At 44.1% G+C, this 24,101-nt stretch overlaps 1 protein-coding gene across 8 annotated transcripts in view; it reads right to left on the bottom strand.

The window, feature by feature from the left end:
- LOC123991424 (abl interactor 1-like) overlaps positions 1–24,101 on the bottom strand; it is a 105,470-nt gene that overhangs the window by 68,072 nt on the left and 13,297 nt on the right. For all 8 annotated transcript variants that reach the window (XM_046293006.1, XM_046293008.1, XM_046293005.1 and 5 more), the window contains exon 2: positions 10,305–10,472. In XM_046293006.1, coding sequence (XP_046148962.1) covers positions 10,305–10,472 — 168 coding nt within the window. The remainder of the gene's footprint in view (positions 1–10,304; positions 10,473–24,101) is intronic.

Genomic DNA, 24,101 nt, shown 5'->3' with positions numbered 1-24,101 from the left:
AACTCTCTGTTGGATTATCACAATTGCTATTTCCTTGATTCCTCTCTCCTAGCCTCCTTCTCAAAACTCATTATCGGATGAGAAAGTCAGGAGGTCCCTTTCCCACTTCTCAGCAAATGGGTTTTGAAAAGCAAGCGAAGATCGAGGACCCGAGAACCCGTGTCTGGCTTCTGTCCACTGTACCAAGCACATCTATAGGTGGAGTGAGTCAAACCATTGCTGTTTCCGGTAAGGTGAGGACAGACCACTCAAAGACAAACCCTATGTCTGGCTTCTGTCTGTTTCTCAGGGCAGTGTAAGCCAGAACATCTGAAAGCCTTCATCTGTGGAGCGAGCCAACATGGTTGTCCAGGAGCCCTGGGAGAGGCCAGTTTCTCAGAGAAGTTAGTATAACTCAGCACATTATTTTAGAGCTTCCATCTGACGAGTTAGCCAAAATGTCCGGTCAAGGAGTCCTCGACGGATCGGGTTCTGGCAGTAAATGTAGCGATTCTGTGGAAAAACAGGATTCATCCAGTGAATTTAACACCCACTCTCCAGAACACATTCAATACTGCACAGCCGGGGGGCAGGAGAGGGACGGGAAGAGACCAGCCAACTATTAGTCCAGTGTGAGAAAACTCAGGCAGATCGACATTCCCATCAGAGGAAAAACAGCATTTTCAAAGAGTCAGGACAACATGTCAAGGTCGGCCATTTTGTTTGGACACAACCTATAAGAGTTTCTGCACAAAAAAACAACTGCTGTGATTTTGCCCACCTAGCCTTGGCATGTCGCCAATAAATCAAGTCAATTGAAGACTGGAGTCTCGAATTTAACTACAGAATGGAACATATCAGTTTTTCAGAACCTTCATTAGAAAATATTGAGTCGGGGTAAAATGACCCACTTTACACAATTGCACCACATTGACATTTCAAAAGAACAATTTCAAAATATTATTATAAGAATGGTCTCTGGTTGTGTACAGTTTTGCTACAGCAGGAAAATAATCCTGCAGCAACAGGAAGTGGGATTATAATTAATTGACATTTTTTGGGGGGGGGGTTGATAAATTTTTCTTAAGGGAAACAGAAGTCTGAAATTTCAAAGTGGAAATTATAAAACGTCAGAATCTTTCTTAAAACTTCAAATAAACTACAAATTTAAATTAAGATCCTACAAAAACTAAAAAAGTCTTTAGAGTACAGACTGCCTCCACATACTCACTGACGTTGTTCCAGTGTAGGGGTGTAGGGCATCCCAAGGGATTGACAAAACAACCGTGTGAAAAGAAACAGACTTCCAGCTCGACACATAATAAGTCTTTCCACTGTGTGCAGACCAGCAGCACCTCGCTCACTGAATCAACAGTAGACCTCAGGGATTAACCCCGTAGCGACATTTCTTACGGCTGAATTAAGAGCACTGCTATCCAGTGTGTCATCTCAGACTGGTTATAAAACATCTGTGACTCAAAACAGCTGATCTGTCAGGAAGCAGATGGTCATTTCTGAGAGTGGCACATATAACAGAATATGTAGATATAATATGACATTGAGCAGATGCTTTTATCAAACAACACTTACAGTCACGCATGCATTAATTTGATGTATTGGTGGTCCTGGGAATCGAACCCACTATTCTGGCCTTCAAAGCGCCATTAACTACAGGGAACCGTGTTCTACTAACTGAACTACAGAGGACCGTGTTCTACTAGCTGAACTACAGAGGACCGTGTCCTACTAGCTGAACTACAGAGAACCGTGTTCTACTAGCTGAACTACAGAGGACCGTGTCCAACTAACTGAACTACAGAGGACCGTGTTCTACTAACTGAACTACAGAGGACCGTGTCCTACTAACTGAACTACAGAGGACCGTGTCCTACTAACTGAACTACAGACCGTGTCCTACTAACTGAACTACAGGGAACCGTGTCCTACTAGCTGAACTACAGAGGACCGTGTCGAACTAACTGAACTACAGAGGACCGTGTCCTACTAACTGAACTACAGAGGACCGTGTCCTACTAGCTGAACTACAGAGGACCGTGTCCAACTAACTGAACTACAGAGGACCGTGTTCTACTAGCTGAACTACAGAGGACCGTGTCCCTACTAACTGACCGTGTCCTACTAACTGAACTACAGAGGACCGTGTCCTACTACAGAGGACCGTGTTCTACTAGCTGAACTACAGAGGACCGTGTTCTACTAACTGAACTACAGAGGACCATGTTCTACTAACTGAACTACAGAGAACCGTGTTCTACTAACTGAACTACAGAGGACCATGTTCTACTAACTGAACTACAGAGAACCGTGCTCTACTAACAGAGGACTACAGCTAATCTGTCAGGAAGCAGATGGTAATTTCTGCGAGTGACACACGTACGCAGCAGAGCCTCGGCCAATAGCCTTTAGCTATCTGCTTTTGGTGATGCTTCTGGGATATTTGTGTCCCGCCCCATAAACTAATCCAGGGGAAATTACTGGTTTAGCTTTGAGGGAAAAACAGTTTAATGTCTCTCTCTTCTAAAAGGGAAGGTCCCACTGGTGTTCATGGAGCTACGGGGGAACAGAGGAAAATATGATTGGATCTAATTGGAGATAGTTTGTTAGGTGGAGAGGAATGCTTTGGTAAGGATGACTGTTCCAACCCCACCCTGTGCAGTTACAAACTTAGAAAGAGAAAGACAGAGAACCCCAGCTGCATACACACACTCATCTGTGGAAGTTCATATCTTGTTTGGATGAAATCGATCTCTGTACATCACACAGCACATATGAGGGAGGTCAGAAAGCCAGCTCTCTGCACGACACACACAGGCACACACTGTGCGTGTGTGTGCGTGTGCGTGTGGCAGATGCTTTACGCATGGAACAGTTCAGCGCTGAGCGCAGCACTGACCTCAATTAGCCTTCTGGCCCGCACAACTGCATCCTTCTGGCCCGCCCAAGTCCATCCTTCTGGCCCGCCCAAGTGCATCCTTCTGGCCCGCCCAAGTGCATCCTTCTGGCCCGCCCAAGTGCATCCTGCATCTGGCCCGCCCAAGTGCATCCTTCTGGCCCGCCCAAGTGCATCCTTCTGGCCCGCCCAAGTGCATCCTTCTGGCCCGCCCAAGTGCATCCTTCTGGCCCGCCCAAGTGCATCCTTCTGGCCCGCCCAAGTGCATCCTTCTGGCCCGCCCAAGTGCATCCTTCTGGCCCGCCCAAGTCCATCCTTCTGGCCCGCCCAAGTCCATCCTTCTGGCCCGCCCAAGTGCATCCCCCCATCAACCCATCCCCCATCAACCCATCCCCCATCAACACACCCCGACATCAACCCATCAACACATTCCCACATCAACCCCCCCCCCCAATCAACCCATCCCCCCCATCAACACCCCCCCATCAACCCAAACAGTCATATAGAGCACAGTGACCAAGACAGTCATATATATATATAGCACAGTGACCAAGACAGTGTTGCCCGTCACTGTCATCACCCCCCCCCCACAGACCCATCCCCTCCCCTCCCCCCCCCCCCCCCCAACCACAGACCCATGGGAAAACTGGCATCGGCAGAAATGACAGAGAATTATGGCAAGATTAGAGTACTTCCTCTGCGGGGAGATCTCCAGGGAAATAGGGGTTTGTAGTGTTTTGAGAACAATCAACCCTGAGCGTGCACACACACACACACACACACACACACACACACACACACACACACACACACACACACACACATTTAAAGATATTGTAATGTGCTGCAGTCCTCTTAATCTACCATCCACCACATGAGCTGGGCTAATCTCCCATCCACCACCAGCACATGAGCACACACTTAAAGATATTGTAATGTCCCATCCACCACCAGCCTGAGCTTAATCTACCATCCACCACATGAGCTGGGCTAATCTCCCATCCACCACCAGCACATGAGCTGGGCTAATCTCCCATCCACCACCAGCACATGAGCTGGGCTAATCTCCCATCCACCACCAGCACATGAGCTGGGCTAATCTCCCATCCACCACCAGCACATGAGCTGGGCTAATCTCCCATCCACCACCACCACATGAGCTGGGCTAATCTCCCGTCCACCACCAGCACATGAGCTGGGCTAATCTCCCATCCACCACCAGCACATGAGCTGGGCTAATCTCCCGTCCACCACCAGCACATGAGCTGGGCTAATCTCCCGTCCACCACATGAGCTGGGCTAATCTCCCATCCACCACATGAGCTGGGCTAATCTCCCATCCACCACATGAGCTGGGCTAATCTCCCATCCACCACATGAGCTGGGCTAATCTCCCATCCACCACATGAGCTGGGCTAATCTCCCGCCCACCACATGAGCTGGGCTAATCTCCCGTCCACCACATGAGCTGGGCTAATCTCCCGTCCACCACATGAGCTGGGCTAATCTCCCGTCCACCACATGAGCTGGGCTAATCTCCCGTCCACCACATGAGCTGGGCTAATCTCCCGTCCACCACATGAGCTGGGCTAATCTCCCATCCACCACCAGCACATGAGCTGGGCTAATCTCCCGTCCACCACCACCACGTGAGCTGGGCTAATCTCCCGTCCACCACATGAGCTGGGCTAATCTCCCGTCCACCACATGAGCTGGGCTAATCTCCCGTCCACCACATGAGCTGGGCTAATCTCCCGTCCACCACATGAGCTGGGCTAATCTCCCGTCCACCACATGAGCTGGGCTAATCTCCCGTCCACCACATGAGCTGGGCTAATGAGCTGGGCTAATCTCCCATCCACCACATGAGCTGGGCTAATCTCCACCACATGAGCTGGGCTAATCTCCCATCCACCACATGAGCTGGGCATCCACCAATCTCCACCACATGAGCCATCATCCACCACATGAGCTGGGCTAATCTCCCATCCACCACATGAGCTGGGCTAATCTCCCATCCACCACATGAGCTGGGCTAATCTCCCATCCACCACATGAGCTGGGCTAATCTCCCATCCACCACATGAGCTGGGCTAATCTCCCATCCACCACATGAGCTGGGCTAATCTCCCATCCACCACATGAGCTGGGCTAATCTCCCGTCCACCACATGAGCTGGGCTAATCTACCATCCACCCACGTGCTGGGAGGGGACATCTATTTATTTAACCTTTATTTAACCAGGCAAGAACAAATTATTATTTACAATGACGGCCTACCGGGGAACAGTGGGTTAACTGCCTTGTTCAGGGGCAGAACGACAGATTTGTACCTTGTCAGCTCAGGGATTTGATCTTGCAACCTTTCGGTTACAAGTCCAACGCTCTAACCACTAGGCTACCTGCCACCTCTACACTCTAACCACTAGGCTACCTGCCACCTCTACACTCTAACCACTAGGCTACCTGCCACCTCTACACTCTAACCACTAGGCTACCTGTCACCTCTACACTCTAACCACTAGGCTACCTGTCACCTCTACACTCTAACCACTAGGCTACCTGTCACCTCTACACTCTATCCACTAGGCTACCTGTCACCTCTACACTCTATCCACTAGGCTACCTGTCACCTCTACACTCTATCCACTAGGCTACCTGCCACCCCTACACTCTAACCACTAGGCTACCTGCCACCTCTACACTCTAACCACTAGGCTACCTGCCGCCCCTACACTCTAATCACTAGGCTACGCTGCTGTCTCTACACTCTAACCACTAGGCTTACCTGCTCTCCCTATACTCTACCCACTAGGCTTACCTGCCACCTCTACACTCTATCCACTAGGCTACCCTAACTAACAGTTATTAACACAGACCGAGGCCCTAACTCACAGTTATTAACACAGACCGAGGCCCTAACTCACAGTTATTAACACAGACCGAGGCCCTAACTCACAGTTATTAACACAGACCGAGGCCCTAACTCACAGTTATTAACACAGACCGAGGCCCTAACTCACAGTTATTAACACAGACCGAGGCCCTAACTCACAGTTATTAACACAGACCAAGGCCCTAACTCACAGTTATTAACACAGACCGAGGCCCTAACTCTTCATTATGATCCACAGTTCATTCACATCCATCCACATTGTCGGGACAGAGAAAACATCACACTACTACAAATCAGTCATAGCCGTCAATCCAGCTACTATTAATAACAAATGACCAATGAGTTGTTCGCTCCACCATTACAGAGAAAGGCACGCTGTACTAACCATTCATAGTCACTACTAATGGTAGTTGTTGACAGAGGAGTGTCGTTGTTTACTAATGGTAGTTGTTGACAGAGGAGTGTCGTTGTTTACTAATGGTAGTTGTTGACAGAGGAGTGTCGTTGTTTACTAATGGTAGTTGTTGACAGAGGAGTGTCGTTGTTTACTAATAGTAGTTGTTCACAGAGGAATGTGGTTGTTTACTAATGGTAGTTGTTGACAGAGGAATGTGGTTGTTTACTAATAGTAGTTGTTCACAGAGGAATGTGGTTGTTTACTAATAGTAGTAGTTAACAGAGGAATGTGGTTGTTTACTAGAACATGCCCTCATCTAACTACACAGATATTGCCATGGATACACACAGAAAGGCTATGGCAACCAAAGACGAAACCCCCCTGTATTTGCCAATACGGTGAAACAGATGGTGAATTGTAATCAGCAACTCCATCAGACCATTGCAGTGAGTGAGTAGGTTCTCTCTGGTGAACATGTTATGTTCAACCAATTTCGCTCTCTTTGCAGGTTCGTGATTGTCAGGGATGGCAAGGATCGTTGTCATGGAGACAGGAATAAAGTGCCATTTTGGACCTAGGTGTGTCATCTGTGAGTGTTGAGTCTCTCTCTCTCTCTCTCTCTCTCTCTCTCTCTCTCTCTCTCTCTCTCTCTCTCTCTCTCTCTCTCTCTCTCTCTCTCTCTCTCTCTCTCTCTCTCTCTCTCTCTCTCTCTCTCTCTCTCTCTCTCTCTCTCTCTCTCTCTCTCTCTCTCTCTCTCTCTCTCTCTCTCTCTCTCTCTCTCTCTCTCTCTCTCTCTCTCTCTCTCTCTCTCTCTCTCTCTCTCTCTCTCTCTCTCTCTCTCTCTCTCTCTCTCTCTCTCTCTCTCTCTCTCTCTCTCTCTCTCTCTCTCTCTCTCTCTCTCTCTCTCTCTCTCTCTCTCTCTCTCTCTCTCTCTCTCTCCCCCTCTCTCTCTCTCTCAGAATAACTTCAAATGTAATGTAGGAGTCTTGACCTTCAGTTTATCATTGGGACATTTCAGACATTCTTTGCCTCCATTAGAGAAAACATAGAAACAGGGGAGGGTTTTCTCTGTTCCACTATCATTAACAACTGTCAACTATGACCCCAAACACTGTGTCAAGACTTGACCTGAAGGCTATGACTAAATGGTTGCATAATCTCCAGGCTACATTATGATGTAGGGTTTGGGACATTGGTCAACATTTCCCAGCAGTAGTCCATGGTGAGCTGCCACATGCCTTAGTCCCAAGTCCTTAATGACCTCATTGGATGAGCTGGTGGATTTACCTGCTCCAAATGACTGTGGTCTGGTCTGTGGCCTGGTCTGTGGTCTAGGAGTCCCAGTTTGGACTAACAGTGTGAGCCTGGTCTGTGGTCTAGGAGTCCCAGTTTGGACTAACAGTATGAGCCTGGTCTGTGGCCTGGTCTGTGGTCTAGGAGTCCCAGTTTGGACTAACAGTGTGAGCCTGGTATGTGGTCTAGGAGTCCCAGTTTGGACTAACAGTATGAGCCTGGTCTGTGGCCTGGTCTGTGGCCTGGTCTGTGGCCTGGTCTGTGGCCTGGTCTGTGGCCTGGGAGTCCCAGTTTGGACTAACAGTATGAGCCTGGTCTGTGGCCTGGTCTGTGGCCTAGGAGTCCCAGTTTGGACTAACAGTGTGAGGCAAAGTGCAACAGTGAGCTGATCTATCAGGGTCGACTTTTGGCCGTTTGCTTTTTAACCGATAAATACAATTGTTGGTGGCCAAATTGTCAGGGAGAATAAAAATACAATAATGTATTGCAAAATAATGGTGTAGCAGTCTAAGACACTGCATCCCAGTTCAAGAGGCGTCACTGGTTCGAATCCAGGCTGTATCACATCCGGCCGTGATTGGGAGTCCCATAGGGCAGCGCACAACTGTCCCAGTGTTGTCCGGGTTTGGCCGGTGTCCGGGTTTGGCCGGTGTCCGGGTTTGGCCGGTGTAGGCCATCATTGTAAACAAGAATTTGTTCTTGACTGACTTGCCTAGTTAAGTAAAAGTTAAATAAAATAAGAATTTCCAAGGCAAATATCCTTCATAGGATGAGACATCCTAAAGCTGCTGAGACATTACTGACAGATGTGTTTCTACGTCACACAGAAGACACGAGCTCCTCATTAAGGACTTCAGCTAAGTGTACCCCACGGAGCGAAGACAGTGTTGATTATCCCCGTAACCAAGGTAGCGAGGCCGGTGCTACTGAAAGGAGTGAGACTTCCAAACAGCAACGGAGGGTTTTGATTGATAGACTAGAGTTTTATACACTATTGGTTCTTTTCAGTTGAGCTTCTTCAGTAGCTGCTTGGAAACGATACATTGTTGCCAACTGTTCACATCCGGAAGTTACAATGTTGCAAATCACTAGGTAGCCGACTGCCTATAGCAGGAAACAGCCTTGTTATCAATAAGTCACATATACAGTATCACAAGTCATGACACTACGAGAGTTTACAATAGATGTAACATTTATTAGCATCGTACAGTAAGAACTGTAAAAAAAAAACAGTGAGGTATAATTTGAGTTTTGGAAACATGTGCTTTGATTAATGCATGACGAGGGGCCTCGTTTCAAAGGAGCATTTCAAAATGTTCTCAACGAACCATGTTGCTGGATCAAACCCCCAAGCTGACAAAGGCGGCAGGGTAGCCTAGTGGTTAGAGCGTTGGACTAGGAACCGGAAGGTAAAAATGTGTTTTTTCTGCCCCCTGACAGTTTGTAAATGTTCCAACATGGATTTGATAGTTATTTCATTGCGTAGAAAGTCCCCTCTCTCCACTACTGTGGTGCTGAACTGCAGCTGGAATGGGGAGTTGGGGCTGGAATGGGGAGTTGGGGCTGGAATGGGGAGTTGGGGCTGGAATGGGGAGTTGGGGCTGGAATGGGGAGTTGGGGAGGGGGGAATGGGGAGTTGGGGGGGGGAATGGGGAGTTGGGGCTGGAATGGGGAGTTGGAATGGGGAGTTGGGGCTGGAATGGGGAGTTGGGGCTGGAATGGGGAGTTGGGGCTGGAATGGGGAGTTGGGGGAATGGGGAGTTGGGGCTGGAATGGGGAGTTGGGGCTGGAATGGGGAGTTGGGGCTGGGGGAATGGGGAGTTGGGGCTGGAATGGGGAGTTGGGGCTGGAATGGGGAGTTGGGGCTGGAATGGGGAGTTGGGGCTGGAATGGGGAGTTGGGGCTGGAATGGGGAGTTGGGGCTGGAATGGGGAGTTGGGGCTGGAATGGGGAGTTGGGGCTGGACGTCCCTGGTGTTCAACGACGGCCATGTTCGGTTATTTATTCATTCAAATGTTCATGCCTTGGCTTGATTAAATTAGAGAGACCTAGATCGTATTTGAAAAACATTTGTGTTTTGTGATTTATTAACAGAAATGTTCATAAAAATAGCCTACAGGACAGGTTGTTCGCAAATTATATTATACAGATATTATATTTTGAAGTTGTGTTTTATAAATGTGTGTTTAAAAAATATATATATTCATTTATGATTTATAGCAAGGATAAAGACGCAACAGGCAATGTTTTGCTTTTCAATAAAAACCTGTCGTGTTAGTTTGTTAACATGGTTCTACTTCATTTGATTACAACTTTACAGGCTAATTTATATTCTGATAAGACAAATTACAATCATCTGAATGTGATTTTTGAGCATCGTGGGTGGACTCCCTAATGTGGTACACCCCCTAATGCATTTAGAGGTCTGGTAAATGTGTCATATGTCCAGTAAATTTGTCATGTGTCTGGCAAATTTGTCATGTGTCTGGTAAATTTGTCATGTGTCTGGTAAATTTGTCGGTCACGTTGTCTGCCACCAAAATGTTCCTAAAAGAAACCCTGGTGTGTGGGGGTGTGTGAGAAAGAGAGAGAAACAGCGAGTGCATGGAGGAGCAGAGAATCGGTCCTTCATTCAAACACACAGTTAATCAATAAAGGCCCCATAGTCACTGCAGAAAGCCACCCTATACATGGACTAAGAGAAAATAAACTTTAAGTCTATTTCTATGTCCACGTGTCCTGGCCTGAGAGAAGTGGTTGATTCACCACAGCTGTGTGTGTGTGTGTGTGTTTGAGAAAAAGCAAGAGAGACTCGGAGTGTGTCCTGACCTGAGAGATGTGATTGATTGAGGACTCCATTCGGCACATCTGTGAGGCCTGGATGTCCAGCAGCTGTAGCACGTTGTTGGCTAAGGCATTGATCTGGTAGGCCACGCTGGCCAGGGACTGGGTGGTGTAGGCTTTGGTCTCCTCCAGAGCTTTCCTCTTGTCCTGGGCCTGGAGAGAGAGAGAGGTAGAGAGAGAGAGAGAGAGGTAGAGAGAGAGAGAGAGGTAGAGAGAGAGAGAGGTAGAGAGAGAGAGAGGTAGAGAGAGAGAGAGAGGTAGAGAGAGAGAGAGGTAGAGAGAGAGAGGTAGAGAGAGAGAGAGAGAGAGAGAGAGAGAGAGAGAGAGAGAGAGAGAGAGAGGTAGAGAGATTACACAGATCCACAAAAATTTGAAAACAAATCCAATTTTGATAAACTCCCATATCTACTGGGGGAAATTCCACAGTGTGCCATCACAGCAGCAAGATTTGTGACCTGTTGCCACAAGAAAAGGGCAACCAGTGAAGAACAAACACCATTGTAAATACAACCCATATTTATGCTTATTTATTTTCCCTTGTGTACTTTAACTATTTGTACATTGTTACAACACTGTATATCATATATGTATAATATGACATTTGTAATGTCTTTATTGTTTTGAAATTTCTGTATGTGTAATGTTTACTGTTCATTTTTATTGTTTATTTCACTTTTGTATATTATCTACCTCACTTGCTTTGACAATGTTAACACGTGTTTCCCATGCCAATAAAGCCCCTTGAATTGAATTGAGAGAGGTAGAGAGAGAGAGAGAGGTAGAGAGAGGTAGAGAGAGGTAGAGGGAGGTAGAGGGAGGTAGAGGTAGAGAGAGGTAGAGAGGTAGAGAGAGGTAGAGAGGGAGAGAGGTAGAGAGGTAGAGAGAGAGAGAGAGAGAGGTAGAGAGAGAGAGAGGTAGAGAGGTAGAGGTAGAGAGAGATAGAGGTAGAGAGAGATAGAGGTAGAGAGAGATAGAGGTAGAGAGAGATAGAGGTAGAGGTAGAGGTAGAGAGAGAGAGGGGTAGAGGTAGAGGTAGAGAGAGAGAGGTAGAGAGAGAGAGGTAGAGAGAGATAGAGGTAGAGAGAGGTAGAGGTAGAGAGAGGTAGAGGTAGAGAGAGAGGTAGAGGTAGAGAGGTAGAGGTAGAGGTAGAGAGGTAGAGAGGTAGAGAGGTAGAGGTAGAGAGAGATAGAGGTAGAGAGAGAGAGGTAGAGAGAGAGGTAGAGAGAGAGAGGTAGAGGTAGAGAGAGGTAGAGGTAGAGAGAGAGGTAGAGGTAGAGAGAGAGGTAGAGGTAGAGGTAGAGGTAGAGGTAGAGAGGTAGAGGTAGAGGTAGAGGTAGAGAGGTAGAGGTAGAGAGAGTGGTAGAGGTAGAGAGAGAGGTAGAGGTAGAGAGAGAGGTAGACGCACAACGTTACACAAATAATATATGCAATTTAGGTATGGGTGCCCGCCAGGAATCGGACACACTATCCTGCCGTGTCATGCTCTACCACCTGAGCTACAGATGACCATGTTAGTCTGGTCGACACACGGCTTATTTTCTAGAACCCTGGTTCAGAGGTGCATCACAAGATTTGGTAACGCTATACTTGACACACCGCGTCATAGTAACATTACGATACGGTCATAACCTGTCATAACACTGACATGACACATCTACTTAGACCTGTTGTGACAGTGTTATTTTTATGGCTGGTTATGACACCTACATAACAGTGTCAAAACCCCACATTTATTCCAATGTGTTTTTCCTTGCCAAGAAGTTTCCTTTCGTTTTGAAAGTTAATTTCTTAAGTCCTCTGTTATTGTTGTAATTAATTTTTCAAAAAAAATCATGTTTTTTTTAAAATCATCATATAACTTGTAGAAAATAAACTTTATGACACTGTCATGAAGCATTATGACATCATAATCATATAAGGCCAGATAGGCCAATCACGTACATGCCCTTATATCAGTCATCAGTCACATAGAGGGTGTCTTGTCCTGCTCCTGAAATCTGCTCCTGCATTCATCCCAGTCATCAGCAAACAGAGCATCAATGCACGTGCAATTATAATGCTAAATGAATATGGTCAATTTCATAAACTGTTATATAATAGAATGGAATGTTTTGTGGTACATTAGGTTTTGTGGGTTTTTGACAATTATGTAGGAGTCATAACCAGCCATAAAAACACTATGTCACAACAGGTCTAAATATGTGTGTCATATCAGTGTTATGACCGTGTCGTAATGTTACTATGACGCTATGTGTCAAGTAAAGTGTTACCCAAGATTTGGCAAAAAAACATCAATGTCTCTTTGGCAAAAAAAACATCAATGTCTCATTGAATTGACATCCATTTTGAAGCTGATTGAGGTGTGTGACCTTTTCACAAGATAGCTACAGTATACTTCATTATCATGCCTGTGACCTTTTCACAAGATAGCTACAGTATACTTCATTATCATGCCTGTGACCTTTTCACAAGATAGCTACAGTATACTTCATGATCATGCCTGTGACCATTTCACAAGACAGTATACTTCATGATCATGCCTGTGACCTTTTCACAAGACAGTATACTTCATTATCATGCCTGTGACCTTTTCACAAGACAGTATACTTCATTATCATGCCTGTGACCTTTTCACAAGACAGTATACTTCATTATCATGCCTGTGACCTTTTCACAAGACAGTATACTTCATGATCATGCCTGTGACCTTTTCACAAGACAGTATACTTCATGATCATGCCTGTGACCTTTTCAAGCCCACTAGAAAGGAAAGAAAGTATTCACCCCCCTTGGCATTTTTCCTATTTTGTTGCCTTACAACCTGGAATAAAAATTGATTTTTTTTTGGGGGGGGGGGGGGGGGGGGGGGGGGTTGTATCATTTGATTTACACAACATGCCACCCATAGATGCAAAATATGTTTTTATTGTGAAACACAATAAAAGACAAACACAAACTTGAGTATGCATAACTATTCACCCCCCCCCCCCAAAGTCAATACTTTGTAGAGCCATCTTTTTCAGCAATTACAGCTGCAAGTCTCTTTGGGGTATGTCTCTATAAGCTTGGCACATCTAGCCACTGGGATTTTTGCCCATTCTTCAAGGCAAAACTGCTCCAGCTCCTTCAAGTTGGATGGGTTCCGCTGGTGTACAGAAATCTTTAAGTCATACCACAGATTCTCATTTGGATCGAGGTCTGGGCTTTGACTAGGCCATTCCAAGGCATTTAAATGTTTCCACTTTAACCACTCGAGTGTTGCTTTAGCAGTATGCTTAGGGTCATTGTCCTGCTGGAAGGTGAACCTCCGTCCCAGTCTCAAATCTCTGGAAGACTGAAACAGGTTTCCCTCAAGAATATCCCTGTATTTAGCTCCATCCATCATTCCTTCAATTCTGACTAGTTTCCCATTCTCTGCCGATGAAAAACATCCCCACAGCATGATGCTGCCACCACCATGCTTCACTGTGTGGATGGTGTTCTCAGGGTGATGAGAGGTGTTGAGTTTGCGCCAGACATAGTGTTTTCCTTTATGGTCAAAAAGCTCAATTTTAGTCTCATCTGTTGCCTTTTTTTTGCCTTGCCTCTTTGTTGCCTCTCTGATTAAAGCCCTCCTTGCCTGGTCCATGAGTTTTGGTGGGCGACCCTCTTCTGGCAGGTTTGTTGTGGTGCCATATTCTTTACATTTTTTAATAATGGATTTAATGTTTCTCTGTGGGATGTTCTAAGTTTCTGATATTTTTTTATAACCCAACCCACAACTTTGTCCCTGACCTGGTTGAAGAGCTTCCGGAACTTCATAGTGTTGCTTGCTATGTGGTGTTGCAGACTCTGGGACCTTTCAGAACAAGTGTGTATATATATATATATATATACTGAGATCATGTGACAGATCATGTGACACTTAAATAAAGTCCACCTGTGTGCAATCTAACTAATTATGTGATTTCTGAAGGTAATTGGTTGCACCAGATCTTATTTAGGAGCTTCATAGCAAAGGGGTTGAATACATACAGCACGCACCACTTTTCATTAGAGATTTTTTTCTAAACAAGTGATTTTTTTCATTTCACTTCACCAATTTCAGTTGTTTTGTGTATGTCCATGACATGAAATCCAAATAAAAATCTATTTAAAGTACAGGTTGTAATGCAACAAAATAGGAAAAAAATAATAATAAATTTTGCAAGCCACTGTTGTCAGCGTGTTTAATCTTAGCTGCCCTACACTGCTCACTCATAAAGCAAAGTCCAAAGGGCGCCGCCTGGGGCTTTGATACCTGTCTGCAATATGAGGTGGGAGAACGAGAGAAGAGCTCAAACCCTGAAAACAGAAAGATGGAGGAAAAAGTATAACTACCATCTTCTAGACAGCTATCAACACTATGAAGGGAAACATTTTAAAGAGATAAGCTGTGTGTATGATATTCATTCATTCATCTGGGCATAAGATCAGCTTTGTACAGTCTCACAGCCATAGTGACTAAAGCCTTGTTGCCCTCTGAGCTGAGATCCCTGCTGATTAACTACCACAGAAGAAGTGGCAGTGTGTTTGACTCCGACGGCGTGTTATTGGGAGGGAAATCGCAGTAACAGATGTGTTCGTGATAACAGAGAAGAATGAAGGGAGAGTTCCTCCAAAGAGCAGTGACAGAGCCAGGGGCCATCTGGAGGAGGACAGCCACACATAGAGGCTTTTTACACAGTTTGGTTGTTACAGCCTGAATTTTAAAGTTGATTAAATTCCCCCAGAAATTGTCACTGTCCTACACACAATACCCATACCACATTACGTCAAAGTGGAATTATGTTTTTTTTTAGACATGTTTACAAAATTAATGAATGATGAAAAGCTGAAATGTCTTGAGTCAATAAGTATTCAGCCCCCTTATTCTAAATAAGTTCTGGAGTCTGACAGGGAGGGATAAATACTGGAGTCTGACAGGGAGGGATAAATACTGGAGTCTGACAGGGAGGGATAAATACTGGAGTCTGACAGGGAGGGATAAATACTGGAGTCTGACAGGGATAAATATAGATAAAATACAAAAACACTGCTCTATCTGAAGGACATTCCTCTATGAAATAAAGTTTTTCTTTCCCAAATTCAAGGGGAACAACAAACCAAACCGTAGATTGCGTTTCCTTTACCCCACGAAATGTGAAACAGAGGAAACTTCCCACAGTTTAACACCTTAACGTGTTTTTAGCTCATATCTGAGTAATGACACAATGGAGAATTAAGGTTGTGGGAACAGGGACAGTTGTCAACATAATGACTCGGTTTTAGGGCGTTCCCGAGTCTGAATGGCAACGGCGTAAACACACCTCCTTCCAAGACAGCATACGAGCTAACTACAGTGTTGATGAAGTGAACGCCTACAGCTCTGACACAGTGCAGTAGGGAGCGGCAGTCCCCCAGCCTGTTTAGGAGGTTTTTCCTGGTGGGTGAGGGATCCGCAATAGGGAGACAGGGGTGGGATTTGGGCCTGGTTCAAGAACCTCTTAAAATGGGTCCTTTCCCCACAATCCAGTCAAGTTAGATACAGTAAATGACTCACTTTGAGGAAGAGAGAAAGTGAGAACGGGAATTGTCTTTTCAAAGTGTTTATATTTAAACAGGGTGATGGGCTGCTTAGAGGTGGAAGAACAGGAAGGAAAGGCCCAGACTTCCTCCCTGGGGTGGGAGACTGTGTTCCAGGGCCAGTTTCTGCTTGGAGGTGGAAGAACAGGAAGGAAAGGCCCAGACTTTCTCCCTGGGGGGGGGGGGGGGGAGACTGTGTTCCAGGGTCAGGACAAAATGTGTGGCCCAGCCCTTCCACCCAGAAGCTCTGTTATGGCCGTATTGACTACGAACCAAACATAAGCAAACGGAAGCAGCAGGATAAAGCGGAGAGGGACCCACCTGAATTCGACCAATAGACAGTTATTTTAATTGCAAAACAGTTTGCTTTGAGAGTAAACGGTCTCCAATGCAAAACCTTTTGCAACTGTTTGCTACAGTCTACGTCGAATGAGTATGGATGAACGGTACAACTGGACACCACTAGAGGACTGAGGGCATGGTGGCAGACTCACTACATAAATAGGCTGCAGACTCACTACATAAATAGGCTGCAGACTCACTACATAAATAGGCTGCAGACTCACTACATAAATAGGCTGCAGACTCACTACATAAATAGGCTGCAGACTCACTACATAAATAGGCTGCAGACTCACTACATAAATAGGCCATTATTACCTGATGGGGGGGCAGTAGAGTCCTGAGTACCAGGTCATTAGGACCTGATGGTTGTTAGCAAGTTGGGTACTACCAAATCAAATCCAAGTTTATTTGTCACATACACATGGTTAGCAGATGTTAATGCGAGTGTAGTGAAATGCTTGTGCTTCTAGTTCCGACAATGTAGTAATAACCAACGAGTAATCTACCTAACAATTCCACAACTACTGTCTTATACACACAAGTGTAAAGGGATAAAGAATATGTACATAAAGATATATGAATGAGTGATGGTACAGAGCGGCATAGGCAAGATGCAGTAGATGGTATCGAGTACAGTATATACATATGAGATGAGTATGTAAACAAAGTGGCATAGTTCAAAGTGGCTAGTGATACATGTATTACATAAAGATGCAGTAGATGTCCTTCTGTAGCTCAGTTGGTAGAGCATGGCGCTTGTAACGCCAGGGTAGTGGGTTCGATCCCCGGGACCACCCATACGTAGAATGTATGCACACATGACTGTAAGTCGCTTTGGATAAAAGCGTCTGCTAAATGGCATATATTATTATTATTATAGATGTTCTGTTATAATCTCCACCCGGTACAGCCAGAAGAGGACTGGCCACCCCTCATAGCCTGGTTCCTCTCTAAGTTTCTTCCTAGGTTCTGGCCTTTCTAGGGAGTTTTTCCTAGCCACCGTGCCTCTACACCTGCATTGCTTGCGGTTTGGGTTTTTAGGCTGGGTTTCTGTATAGCATTTTTGTAACGACGTTCGTCTGTTGTAAGAAGAGAGTCGGACTGAAATGCAGCGTGTAGGTTACTCATGACTTTAATAAAAGTATCGCGGTACATGAAATAACTGATATAAGAAAACAACAAACGAAACGTGAAACTAATTACAGCCTATCTGGTGACTACAACACAGAGACAGGAACAAACACCCACAAAATACAACGCGAACTCAGGCTACCTAAATACGGTTCCCAATCCGAGACAACGAGAATCACCTGACTCCAATTGAGAATCGCCTCAGGCAGCCAAGCCTAACTAGACACACCCCTAATCATACACAATCCCAATTAATACAAACCCCAATACGAAACACAACATATAAACCCATGTCACACCCTGGCCTACCCAAACATATACCAAAAACACAAAATACAATGACCAAGGCGTGACAACTTTGAGATATCAGCTGATGTACGAAGGGCTATATAAATACATTTGATTTGATTTGATGGTATTGAGTACAGTATATACATATGAGACGAGTATGTAAACAAAGTGGCATAGTTTAAATAATGTTGTCCAGAGTGCATAACAGGAGATGACCGTGACTCAACAGTCACATGGAATTTGACTGCTGTCATGACTCATCAAATCAAATCAAATTTATTTATATAGCCCTTCGTACATCAGCTGATATCTCAAAGTGCTGTATAGAAACCCAGCCTAAAACCCCAAACAGCAAGCAATGCAGGTGTAAAAACACCTCATGACTGCCGGTATGGCGTAATATGGTCACATCAACAGCCTTAGTCATAGCCTGAACTGAAAATGAATTATAATCAAGATTTTTTTGGTCACTGGCTTACACACAATACCTCATAATGTCAAAGTGGAATAATGTTTTTAGCAATACCCTATAATGTCAAAGTGTAATAATGTTTTTAGCAATAGCCCATAATGTCAAAGTGGAATAATGTTTTTAGCAATAGCCCATAATGTCAAAGTGGAATAATGTTTTTAGCAATAGCCCATAATGTCAAAGTGTAATAATGTTTTTAGCAATAGTCCATAATGTCAAAGTGGAATAATGTTTTTAGCAATAGCCCATAATGTCAAAGTGGAATAATGTTTTTAGCAATAGCCCATAATGTCAAAGTGGAATAATGTTTTGAGCAATAGCCCATAATGTCAAAGTGGAATAATGTTTTTAGCAATAGCCCATAATGTCAGAGTGGAATAATGTTTTTAGCAATACCCTATAATGTCAAAGTGGAATAATGTTTTTAGAAATGTTTTACAAATTAATTAAACATGTAAAAGCTGAAATGTCTTGAGTCGATAAATACTCAACCTCTTTGTTATGGTAAGGAGCCTAAATAAGTTCAGGAGTAGACATGTGCTTAACAAGTCATGTAATAAGTTGCATGGAGTGTGTGCAATAAAAGTGAAGTGTAACATGATGTTTGAATGACTACCTCATCTCTGTACCCCACACATACAATTATCTATAAAAGCCCTCAGTCGAGCAGTGAATTTCAAACACAGATTCAACCACAAAGACCAGGGAGATTTTCCAATGACTCGCAAAGAAGGGCACCTATTGGTAGATGGGTAAAAAATAAAAAATGCAGACATTGAATATCCCTTCGAGCCTGGTGAAGTTATTAATTACAGCTTGGATTGTGGACCAATACACCCAGTCACTACAAAGATACAGGCGTCCTTCCTAACTCAGTTGCCTGAGAGGAAGGAAACCGCTCAGAGATTTCACCATGAGGTCAATGATGACTTTAAAACAGTTAGAATTTCAAATAAAATCACATGCGCCGAATACCACAGGTGAACCTACAACCTTACAGTGAAATGCTTACTTATGAGCCCCTAACCAAAAATGCAGCTGGTGCTCTCATGCATGTTTCAGTCTTATTTGCCTTGAAGCGAGCATAGAAGTAGTTTAGCTCGTCTGGTAGGCACATGTCACTGGGCAGCTCTCGGCTGGGTTTCCCTTTGTAGTCTGTAATAGTTTTCAGGCCCTGCCACATCCGAGGAGTGTCAGAGCCGGTGTATTATGATTCAATCTTAGCCCTGTATTGACCCTTTGCCTGTGTGATGGTTCGTCGGAGGACATAGCGGGATTTCTTATAAGGTTCCTGGTTAAAGTCCGTCTCTTTGAAAGCGGCAGCTCTTGCATTTAGTGCGAATGTTGCCTGTAATCCATGGCTTCTGGTTGACTTATGTACATACGGTCACTGTGGGGACGACATCATCGATGAACTTATTGATGAAGCCAGTGACTGATGTGGTGTACTCCTCAATGCCATCGGAAGAATCCCAGAACATATTCCAGTCTGTGCTAGCAAAACAGTCCTGTAGTTTAGCATCTGCTTCATCTGACCACTTTTTTATTGATCTAGTTGGTGCTTCCTGCTTTCATTTTTGCTTTAATTTTTGCTTGTAAGCTGGAATCAGGAGGATGGAATTATGGGTAGATCTGCCAAATGGAGGGCAAGGGAGAGCTTTGTCTGCCTCTCTGTGTGGAGTAAAGGTGGTTCAGAGTTCTTTTCCCTCTGGTTGCACATGTTAATATGCTGATTAGAAATTTGGTGAAACTGATTTAAGTTTCCCCTGCATTAAAGTCCCCGGCTACTAGGAGCGCCGCTTCTGGGTGAGCGGTTTCTTGTTTGCTTATGGCGGAATACAGCTCATTCAATGCGGTCTTAGTGCCAACCTCTGACTGTGGTGGTATGTAAACAGCTACAGGGGAGCAATAGCTCGAGACTTGCTTAGATATCGTGCACCAGCTGTTATTTACAAAAACACATAGTCCGCCGCCCCTTGTCTTACCAGACGCTGCTGTTCTATCCTGCTGGAGCAGCGTATAACCAGCCAGCTGTATGTTGATAGTGTCGTTGTTCAGCCACAACTCCATGAAGCATGAGATATTACAGTTTTGAATGTCCCGTTGGTAATTTAATGGCTTTGATAGGAGAAAGCGGAGGATGGATCAACAACATTGTAGATACTCCACAATTACTAACCTTATTGACAGGGTGAAAAGAAGGAAGCATGTACAGAATACATTTTTTTTTTAAATGCATCTTGTTTGCAGTGTTCTTGGGCACAGGCACTATGGTGGTCTGCTTAAAACATGTTGCTATTACAGACTCGGACAGGGAAAGGTTGAAAAATGTCAGTGACACTTCCCAGTTTCAGTGCTCGCAGTACAAAGTAGTAAAGTAATACATGGTTGCAAAGTACTACAGGACAGGGAAAGGTTGAAAAATGTAGTGAAGACACTTAATACTGGAAGAAATGTGGCAAGGAATTAACTTTTTGTCCTGAATACAAAGTGTTGTGTTTGAGGCAAACACATTATTGAGTACCACGTTCCACATTTTCAACCATAGTGGTGGCTGCATCATGTTATGGGTATGTTGTAATCGTTAAGGACTGGGGAGTTTTACAGGATAAGAAAGAAACAGAATGGGCACAATCCTAGAGGAAAACCTGGTTCAGTCTGCTTTCCATCAGACACTGGGAGATGAATTCACCTTTCAGCTGGACAATAACCTAAAACACAAGGCCACTGGAGTTGCTTAGCAAGACTACATTGAATGTGATCGGCTTACAGTTTTGACTTAAAAATCGGCTTAAAAATCTATGGCAAGACTTGAAAATGGCCGGGAGATGAAATCACCTTTCAGCAGAGCAATAACCTAAAACACAAGGACAAATCTACACTGGAGTTCATTACCAAGAAGACAGTTAATATTCCTGAATGGCTGAGTTACAGTTATGACTTACATCTACTTGGAAATCTATGGCAAGACCTGAAAATGGTTGTCTAGCAATAATCAGCAACCAATTTGACATGTTTGAGAATTACCCAGAACCACTGAAGTAAATTTAGAAACCATAGTGGTGGCTAATCATGTTATGGGTATGTTGTAATCGTTATGGAGTTTTACAGGAACCACTGAAAGCAGAATGCACAACCAGAAAACCTGGTTCAGTCTGCTTTCCATCAGACACTGGGAGATGAATTCACCTCTTGGAGAATTACCCAGAAACACTGACAGCTCTTAGCAAGACTGACATTGAATGTAATTACCTTACAGTTTTGACAGAAACACTGACAGCTGTAAAAATCTATGGCAAGACCCAGAAACGGGAGATGAAATCTGTAATTACTCAGCAGAGAATTACCCAGAAACACTGACAGCTGTAATTACACTGGAGAATTACCAAGAACTGACAGTTAATACTGAATGGCTGGAGAGTTACAGTTATGAGCTGTACATCTACTTGGAAATCACTGGCAAGAGCTGAAAATGGTTGAGCAATAATCAGAACCACTGACAGCTGTAATTAGAAAATAATAAAATGGGCAAATGTTGCACAATGCAAGTCTGCAAAGCTCTTAGAGAATTACCCAGAAACACTGACAGCTCTTAGAGAATTACCCAGAAACACTGACAGCTGTAATTGCTCTTAGAGAATTACCCAGAAACACTGACAGCTGTAATTACTCTTAGAGAATTACCCAGAAACACTGACAGCTGTAATTACTCTTAGAGAATTACCCAGAAACACTGACAGCTGTAATTACTCTTGGAGAATTACCCAGAAACACTGACAGCTGTAATTACTCTTAGAGAATTACCCAGAAACACTGACAGCTGTAATTACTCTTGGAGAATTACCCAGAAACACTGACAGCTGTAATTACTCTTGGAGAATTACCCAGAAACACTGACAGCTGTAATCGCTGCCAAAGGTTCTTCTACAAAATATTGACTCAGAGGTGTGAATATTTATGTAAGTTAGATATTTCTGTATTTCATTTTCGAATAAATCTGCTAACATTTCCAGTTATTCCATTATTGTGTGTATATGGGTGAGAATGTTTGTTTAATTTAATCCATTTTGAATTAAGGCTGAAACAGTCATTAGCTCCCATTTAAAGTCATTACCCACTGAATCAACGTGGAAAACTGATTATCACCGTTCGAGAATGTAGTCTTTTTTTTCACCCAAATGTTTACCTAAATCCAATGACGTGAAAATCTACACAAAACGTCACCACATCGAACTCAACTTAGTTGACAACTCAACCAAATGTACATCAAAACTAGACGTCTGTGCCCAGTGTGCAGCCACCAGTTCTACTTCAGGACATTAGTGTGGCCGCGGCGTCTGTTCCCACGTTGATAACAACCGTAATGGCGTGACCGAGTGACGGCGGTGATACCCATATCACTTTGCGGCACCATCTAGCGATTCTCTCTCATCTATTGCTGAATATATTATTCTGATATATCTGATATATCTTGTCATTGTTCTACCGTAGGGAAGAGAATAGGATGTTATGCAGAACAATCTGAAGGTAGGACAAGGCTGTGTATGTTAGTGCACATGGAAGTCAGTGGTTTATGTTTACTTTAATGAGAAAATGAGCCGAATTCCCGTAATTCAAAAAAAATTGCCGTGGAGATGAGAAAAGGATGGGCTATTTTGAAACCAATTTCCTGCAACTGTACACATTTTGCCATGCTAATGCTGCGTTATTTCACTCAAACAATAAAATCTATACTGCTAAATTCATAGTTTCAACAACAAAAAAATTCAACTGACCCTTCGCTGAGGTTACTGTTGCAACCTCGAACAACATTATCCCAGGAAGCCCAATTCCTCATTCAACCACTGGCGAAATCCCCTCACAATGATCTCAAACTGTGTTTCTAATACACAATATAACCATACTTTATCAATCATATAATCAATGATGCTATTTAGGCCTATATAGCATTTGGGAAGACATCAACAACTATTAATTAAATTAAACCCGGGATTAAACTACAAAAACAGACAATACATCAAACTTTGGTTGATTTCAAGTATTTTTTTTTTATAAATCAGTTGGATTCACGTCCCCATCTCAAAACCAAAAATCAAAGTTAAAAGAATAGGACTAAATCAAATCAATCTTGTTTTTGAAAAGAGTGCTAAACCAAGAGTAGGAGCAGCTCCACACCACAGTAAAGTGATTCACTGTCCGTCTCCTTCAGTGTTTGAAGCGCTTCTCCTGGAAATGTTTACTAGGCCACTGCAACATGAACACCTATTAACCAGACTTAACCAGATACAGTAAGTCTATCAATACTGGTTACATAGTGTTGAAATGCAGGGGCTTGTCTCCCCCCCCCTCAAAAGATTCAACCAGTTGAGAGAGTCATGTCCTCATGTGGTAATTATTAGTATTTATTCCTTGTGTCACTATGTATATTGTACGAAAAGGACCCGTCAGTAAGCATTTCACTGTTAGTCTACACCCGTTGTTCACCACGTGACTGTTAGTCTACACCCGTTGTTCACCACGTGACTGTTAGTCTACACCCGTTGTTCACCACGTGACTGTTAGTCTACACCCGTTGTTCACCACGTGACTGTTAGTCTACACCCGTTGTTCACCACGTGACTGTTAGTCTACACCCGTTGTTCACCACGTGACTGTTAGTCTACACCCGTTGTTCACCACGTGACTGTTAGTCTACACCCGTTGTTCACCACGTGACTGTTAGTCTACACCCGTTGTTCACCACGTGACTGTTAGTCTACACCCGTTGTTCACCACGTGACTGTTAAGTCTACACCCGTTGTTAACGAAACATGTGACAATAAAATGTTGGTTATTAACAATGACTATTTCCAGACGGATGAGCAACAGGAAGTGTTTATTGTTGTTAAATGTCAAATAAAGTCCTTATATTGTAGCTATGTGAAACCTCTGCTGTTTTCCTTACTTTCTATTCACCCCT

The sequence above is a fragment of the Oncorhynchus gorbuscha genome, linkage group LG12 (assembly GCF_021184085.1).
Source record: "Oncorhynchus gorbuscha isolate QuinsamMale2020 ecotype Even-year linkage group LG12, OgorEven_v1.0, whole genome shotgun sequence".
Lineage (NCBI taxonomy): Eukaryota > Metazoa > Chordata > Actinopteri > Salmoniformes > Salmonidae > Oncorhynchus > Oncorhynchus gorbuscha.
This window is presented reverse-complemented; position numbering and strand designations above follow the sequence as displayed.